This window comes from Prionailurus bengalensis, chromosome X (assembly GCF_016509475.1).
Source record: "Prionailurus bengalensis isolate Pbe53 chromosome X, Fcat_Pben_1.1_paternal_pri, whole genome shotgun sequence".
Classification (NCBI taxonomy): domain Eukaryota; kingdom Metazoa; phylum Chordata; class Mammalia; order Carnivora; family Felidae; genus Prionailurus; species Prionailurus bengalensis.
This window is the reverse complement of record NC_057361.1, coordinates 22,212,295-22,220,085: the sequence shown is the minus strand read 5'-3', so window position 1 is coordinate 22,220,085 and position 7,791 is coordinate 22,212,295. Positions and strand designations below refer to the sequence as shown.

The 7,791-nt window shown below is 51.4% G+C and overlaps 1 protein-coding gene across 1 annotated transcript; it reads right to left on the bottom strand.

The window, feature by feature from the left end:
• Window positions 1–1,836: 1,836 nt before the first annotated feature.
• Window positions 1,837–6,489, bottom strand: LOC122477494 (melanoma-associated antigen B17-like). Its single transcript, XM_043570514.1, has 2 exons — window positions 4,650–6,489; window positions 1,837–3,534 (listed from the first exon to the last, which is right to left on the bottom strand). The coding sequence occupies exon 2, from the start codon at window positions 3,495–3,497 to the stop codon at window positions 2,469–2,471; it is 1,029 nt and encodes a 342-aa protein (XP_043426449.1). The 5' UTR covers window positions 3,498–3,534; window positions 4,650–6,489; the 3' UTR covers window positions 1,837–2,468.
• Between the last annotated feature and the right edge of the window lie 1,302 nt (window positions 6,490–7,791).

The following is a 7,791-nucleotide window of genomic DNA, read 5'->3' as shown; positions in this document are numbered from 1 at the left end:
AAGAGGCAGCAGAAGGAGGACAGATTATTTTAATCTGTGCTGTTCAGTCTACCAGGAAACCATTTTCCTCTCCTAGAAATACTCTGGGTTCTGACGAATTCTGCCATGGTAGGTGTTTGCTGCGTAGTGAAATCCATGGTCTTTCCTCATGCCCAAATTGCGAGGGTGGCTTTGGTTATTGACCACTTAGTTAAGCTCGCTCATCAGTGTATTTGTTCAGAGGCCAGTCTCAAATAACACACCATTAAAGATATACTGCATGTATCAGGATGCTTTCAAAAACCTTTTCTACCTGTAGGATCATATCCCCAAACCGGTAGCTGTGCGAAAGCAAACTCTACTCACGAGCCCACTTAGGGCCTGTTTTGAGAGTGTAGTGAAGAGACACAGGGGTTCTAAACTTCAGTGGCTAAAGTGATCTTTTACATGGATGTGTCTAAACCTGTCTATAATCACCTTTTGTATGACAGGCTCTGTGGCTATCATAGAGGTTCTGGGTTTGATTGGGGTTTTTTTGGTTTGTTTATTTTTTTTAAATTTATTTTCGAGAGAGGGAGACAGAGCCTGAGTGGGGGAGGGTCAGAGAGAGAGGGAGACACAGAATCCAAAGCAGGCTCCAGGCTGTGATCTGTCAGCATAGGGCCCGGCGTGGGGCTCGAACTCACAGACTGCGAGATCATGACCTGAGCCGAAGCCGGACACTCAACCGACTGAGCCACCCAGGCGCCCAGAAGTTGGAATGTTGTAAGTCAGGAGGAAGGCAGGTGATTCTGGACCGGCTTTACGTTGGCCACAAGGAACGTCCTTTAGCGAAAAAGATGGCGAAGAACTGCCAGCAGGTCAGCTTCCAGAGTTGGACTGCAGGTCACGCTAGGAATGACCCAGGAGGACATTCTAATGTGGCAAAATGCTGGAACTGAACAAAAGCCTGCACCTTGGGCCGAGTCAGCTCTCAAGAAACCCTGGGGTGAGGGAGAGCAGCATCCTAGTAAATGAAGCCCACAGACAATCCCTATATTGTGGTTTATTCTCCTACTCACCTTCCTTCCTTAGGCCTGCTTCTGATGTTTGGCTACAAAGTCTTCTTATTGCCTGTGAGTCATTGTGGAATAAGAGAAGCCTAAGGGGGAGGCCCTGAGGGAGGAGTGGCACAGTATGGGCTCCAGAGAAATCAGACCTGGCTCTACTCCCTGTTCTGTCACTTCATCAGCCACCTGAACTTGAGAATATTTTGAGTTCTTCCTCTGTTAAGTGTGTTGGATAAGATCCAGCCTGCAGGACTGTTGGAACTGTCTGTAATGTGTGTGAAGCACTCAGTAAGTACAGTGATGGGCAAATATTGGGTCTCTTACAAATGACCATTATTACTCTGAACATTTTGGTTCCAGATGATACCACCCACTTCTTTGTAATATTTTTGTTTGCTTTGATCCAGCATATGTCAGAGATGATGCACTGTACGATAGAGAACACCAAAATAGCCAATAGTTGCCTGGCAGGAAAATTGTCCTGCTAGGCCCCTCTGCTGAATGGGGCCTCCCCTGTTAGGCCAAGCATTTCATGTCCGCGAGACCATCGATAGCTCTGTTAATTGCCAGCCTTATGAACTTGATATCTTGCAAGTTATTTATCTGTAAAAGGAGTCTGGCAAACCCTGACTTGTCGGAATGTTGGAATATACACAATATATTGTAAAGCACTTGGCATATTTATTGGGGAATACTGGATCTTTACTGATTGATAGTGATCATGTGATTATTTTGAAACCCCAAATTACCAAATCCCAAGTAATTTTTTAAAATTAATCCAGTAGATACTAGAAAATAAACACTGTTCTTCAACAAATATTCTTTATTAAGCTATGATATTCCAGGGCAGATATCTTTTAATACTAGAAAACCAAGACTAAAAACAACAAGGCAAACAAATAATTGAACACATTAAACATTTTAGAGTTTTTTTTTTCATGTACTTTGTGACCTCATCTATTTTCCTGTTGGATTCTTTCACATCTCCTTGAATCCTGTTCTGGTACCATGTCATCTTGTCTGGATATTGAACAAAATACTGAATATATTTGAATTCCTTTACAAATAGCAAAACTGAGACTTTAAAACCTTTTGAAATGCAAAAAAATGTGAGCCTAATGTTGGTCATACCTTCATATCTTGAAGCAAAGTAAACTTTATCTTAAAAGGAAAAACATTTGAAAAAACATTAAATATCTCGAGCTAATATGTATCTGTGTATTTAACTTTACCTAAAATATAATTATGTGAAGATCAAAAAGAAGATAGGTTTTGTTAAAACAAAGCCACTTAGACCCCCACTACTTAAAATGTTCAACTGAAGATTTCTTAACTGTTAGATCTACTTACTTCCTTCCAGCCCCCGGACTCTGCACTACCTGGAAGGTCAAGGGCCCCCTTCCGCCCCGAGCAGGAGGAGCAGCCGCCCCACCCGCCTCGCTAGATTCGGCGGCCGCGGCCCCCCCGGGCCCGGGACGGCTCCCCGGCTCCCGAAGGGCCCGCAGCCTCGCCAGCGGAGGCCACCGTGGCTGCGCCTGTGGAGCTCTCGCGCGCCGCCTCTTCCAGCAGGGCCTCCTGGTACAGCTGGGGGAAGCAGCTGGGCACCGTGTCGTTGATCTTGGCCAGCACCTGCAGCACCTCCATCTTGCTGGTGTGGGCGCGAGCCCTCGGGCCCCACAGGAACTCGTAGCGCTGAGGTTTGCTGCCCGGCACGTGGCGGTACTCCAGGTACTTCTGGCGCACCAGGTCTTGGGTGATGAACTTCCTGGGCTCCCCGAAGATCGGGTGCCTGCGGCCCGCGTACACGCCCAGCACGTTGAGGAACTCCCACACCTCCTCCTCGCTGGCGCGGTTGCCCTTCATGAAGATCACGCCCAGCAGCGCCATGACCAGGCCGCACTTGGGCGGCCCCTCGTCGCCGCCGTCGCCCTCCAGGCCCGGCTTGCTGACCAGCGCGTAGGCCCGGCCGCCGGCGTCGCCCTCCCGGAGCTCGAGGCCGAAGAGCAGCTGCAGGCGCTCCGAGGTGCGCCTGAGGATCTCGGCCCAGTGCGCCTCGTACTTCCTGCTGACGATCTTCAGCAGCGCGGCCCGCGTGATGGGCTCCTTGCTGGCGTGCTTCTCCAGCAGGAACCGCACCAGCATGTCGGCCTTGCGGCTGAGGGGGTCTTTGCGGGCGCCCGGGGCGGGGGGCGCGGCCGGGCCCTCGGCGCCCTGCTCACGTGGCGGGCTTGCGGCGCCTGCGCCGGGGGACCCGGGGGACCCGGGGGCCGCGGCACCCTGAGGCTGCTGGGCTGCACCCGCCCGGGGGGACCCCGGGGAAGCCTCCCCAAGGGGCTCCGCCGCCGCCGCCGCTGCCGCTGCTGCGGCGGCGGCGGCGGCGGCCTGAGCACCCCCCACACCCTGGCCCTCACCCTGGCCCTCGTGGCGTTTCTGGCGGGCGCGCAGCTTTTTCTTCTGGCGGTGCGGCATGACGACGCTGGGCCCGGCTGGCAGGCAGCGAGGACACCTGTAAGGGCGGGGGTGGGGGGCAGGAGTTGCCCTGAGAGCCTTCAGCGGGGAGAGTCCCCCTGGGCTTCGGCCAAGGCCGCCCCTGCAGGGTCCTCGAGGGCACCGCTGTGCGACCCCCCAGGGCTCCCGACGTCCCGGTCAGCCTGCCCCCCTGGCCCACCCCCCCCACCCCTCCCCCGGCTGAGCACCCTGTTGAGCCAAGTGGGGGGAGCCTTGGCCCCAGCCAGACAGCCCTCCCTGGGGGCCACTCGGGTGACAGCGGGGTTCCGAACTGACGCGGGAGAGCCCTGGGTCCCGGGTTTGGGGGCCCTCTCCGTCACATTCAGGCTCGGCACGGTTCTTGTGGGCCCGACCCAGGCCCCCACCCCCGTCTCCTGCTCTGAAGGCGACCCCGCCATCTTCCAGGGGACCCACGGGGCCGAAAGGAGGGAGCGCCTCGGCCCCCCATGGAGTCAGGGGGCACCTGGTGCTGAATGAACACTCGTGGCAGGCCTTCTCTGTCCTGGGTTCCTTGGGTGCTGGGAATGACGCAGAATCCCCACTTGGGCTCCGGGTAGGACCTGGGACCCTCCCTTCCACTGACTGCTGGCTGCAGCTTCGGGACACAGCTCCCCCCGGCCTCACACCTGGTATTTCTTAGACGTGGCGGGGCTGTCTCAGCCTGGCCTTCCTTTCTTGGCATTTGCAGGGTTGACACGAGCAGACAGGCCACGTTCCCTCTGGTCCCCGGGGCCCGGGCCCGGACCCTCCCCCCCCCCCCCCCCCCCCCGGCCAAGGTCAGGAGCGGGGACGCTGCGTCGCCCCTGTCGCGGAGTACGGAGTCCCCCCAGTCCTCACGAGGGTCCCCTCCTTCCCTCCACAGGGCCTGGGAGGGATGGCTCCCTGTGCTGAGCCGCGCCAGCGTCCAGCAGCCTGGGGCCGAGGCCTGCAATCCCTGACACCCGGCGGGGTAAGCCAAGGCACTTGGGATGAACGGCCATGACGGGGGTCTCCGAGTCCCCGGAGCAGGGGCGGAACGGGCCAGGGTCTGCGTGGGCCCCTCTTTTCAGGGGAGACGGGGCTGGGGGTGTCGGGGAAACGTCCCCGCGGTGGTCGAGCCAGGGCTGCTCTCACCTTGACCCCTGACGGGACGTGGGACCCCCTCCTCGTGTTCAGCCGAGGCAGCGGCTGTCCGACCAGGCCTCAGTGCCCAGCGCTGGGAGGAAGTTGCAAGGGCCACTTCCGGTCATGTGGGCCTGGCCCCCAGATCGACAGCGGAGGGGGCGGGCTCTGGGGTTGGCGTGGGGGGATGCGCAGGGGGGGCTGGGTTCCAGGGGGGCTGGAGTCCCTCCCGCAGGACTCGCACGCGGGCTTTGGCGGACTCTTAGCGGCTCCTGTGAACTCTCCCTCTGCTGTGCTGTGTCCGAGGGCCTCGGACCAAGCGTCTCGTTTCCCTCTAAGCACCCAGCAGTAGGAAATGTTTGGGGGGCTGAGCTTAGCAGCCATGGCTGGGGCTCCCCCGAGCTGACGATGGCCAGGTGTTGCCTTTGGGGGAGCCCGTGTTCCGTGTGGGAACTGCCTCAATCCTCTCTCGGTGTCTTTCCTTGAGTCCTTTTGGGTGCTGGTCGATGTCCCTCTTCTGCCTTTAGGTCGATGCCATCACTGCCTGTGACTCGGGATATGAAGTGCAGGTACACCTCTCCTGGCTACCGCTGCCAGAGGCCTTCCAGAGACGGCTGCGGGAGGACAGAGTCCTCTGTGGTCCCGTGTTGGAGGTTAGAGATGTTGCACCGAGTTCTTCACAGTCCCGGAGTTGCTCCCGTTTGTCACTGAAGCCTCTCACCCCCACCATGGTATTGAGAACCCCACAGAGAAAGTCAGTTGCTTCTTAGCCTCATAGCTCTGCCTGTGTCTTCTCCTGACTGACATCACTGCCATTTCTGAAAGCTTCTGGGATACAATTCTGGCCTGTGCATGATTACTATGATACTTGTATTCTATTTTAACACTTTTGGGGTTTTTACACGTTATTTTGTATGCATATATACATGCATACACACACACACACAATGTGATGTTTTCATAGATGCATACACTGAAATGGTGATCACAAATTGTTCCACATATCACGTTCCATAGCTACCATTTTTGCGTGTGTTGTGACAAATTCTGCCGTTTTCAATAACATGGATGAATCAGTAGGATATTACGGTAAGTGAAACTGGCCAGACACCAAAAGACAAATATTATAATGATTTCAATTATATTTGGATTCTAGAAAGGAAACAGATATATATAATTCATAGTAATAGAGAATGGTTGTTACCAGAGGCTGGGGTGGGTGACAGAAGAGGGGAGATCTGATAAAAGGGTACAGTCTTTCAGTTATGAGTAAGATCTAGAAACCTGTATAGCACAGTGAGTATAGTTAATAATTATTATTTACCTGGAATTTGCTAAAAGACTGTATCTCAAATGTTCTAATTTTATGTGTGCCTTATAGTGTATTCAGATGACCACAAAAATAAAGGCCCAGTCCTCACCAACAGAAGAGATTTCAGGTAGTTTTTAGGACAATCTCTGAACTCACTGACTCATACCACGTCAAGTAACCCAAACTTTGGTGCCGTCCTGACTTTACCCCATGGTCCTGGCACATGGGCTCTGGGGAGCTGCCTCAGGTTCATTCACTGAAGCAGCAGAAATTCACTATCCCGGGCACAGTGCAAAAATCAAGGCTACACTTCAAACCTTCCCTTCCCACCAAGTCTGTCTTCTACAAACCTGTCTGAACTTCAGAACCTCCTCCCACACAAGTACTAGTTCAGTACATACTCAGTACCCCTCAGGGGTTTCTCAGTATTGTTTTACTGTTATTGTTGATATTGTTTTGTTTATTCCTTTAGTTTTTCCAAGCGTTGATTTTGGGCACAGGAAATAGCAGCCCGAGATCAGTTTTCATCTTGGAAGCTACAGGTAAGGCACTAAATCCTTAAATAATTTAAGGAGAATTGATATCTTTCTGAAATTCTCTTCCCCTGAATAAACATATTTTACAGCTCTACGGGGACATTTTCTTTCTCTTACTCTATCAGTACATTTTTTAGTTGCCTCCATAAAGATCTTCTGCAGTGTTGTGAGGTTTCATCTTCGGTACATTTTAGATACTGTTGCTATTATAAATGGCTTATTGTCCATTACGTGTTCTAATTCGGTGTTGATTTTGTGTGACCAGGCTTCTGATTTTGCTATAGTGATTTTTTTACACACTAGCAATTTGATGATCCTTATATATTTGAATGTTGCATTTGCTTATTACTTTGGATATTTAAAAAAAGTTGTTTTAACATTTATTGATTTTTGAGAGAGAGACAGAGTGCAAGGTGGGGACGGGCTGAGAGAGAGGGAGACAGAATCTACAGCACCACGTGTCAGCACAGAGCCTGACGCAAGTCTCGAACTCACAAACCGGGAGATCATGACTTGAGCCGAAGTCAGATGCTTAACTGACTAAGCCACCCAGGCGCCCCACTTGGGATATTTTAGTTATAAGATGAGATTGGTACTATTATCTGTTTATTTTTATTATTCACATCTCATATTTATTTTAGTATTCTTGTGCATGGCTGTGTCATGCTATACATTCACATCCAAAATCATTCTTAGAAGTTTACTAACAGTTACTCCCATGAAATTGTGCCGAATTTTTATCAAAAGCTTTTTCTTTACCCCAGCACGTTGTCAGATGCTTTCCCTCCCACTAGAGTAGTGAATTCTGGTTCATTTTTTTGATGTTATACAATCTTTGCATCCTTTTGGCACATCTTCCTTCTTTATTGACCACTGTACTGCACGTATATGCCATGAAGTTGTTTATGTTACTCGTCTCTGGGAGTGAGCCGAGCTCAGGCACTCTTTGTTCAGCGTATCTGGATATGATCTTTGTATCAAGGAGAGCTAACGCCTTAGAGTGGGTGAGTCATTTCCCTTCTTTTTTTGTATGGTTTGGCAAAGTTCATATAAAAGTTTTACTCATTTCTCCTTCACCATTTGGTGTAAGAAGACTTCAAGTTTGGCTGGCTCAGGAACGTTTTGAGGATACCTTGCGTTTTAGCTAAGTTTTCTGTTTCTTTATGGACCTATTTAGTCATTTATGTTTCGCTGAAAAATATTCCATTTGTCTTGGATTTTTAAATTTTATGTCATGCTCTTCAAAGTAAAATCAGATTATCATTGAAATTCAAAAAACATGTACAACACAGTACAGAGAATAGTG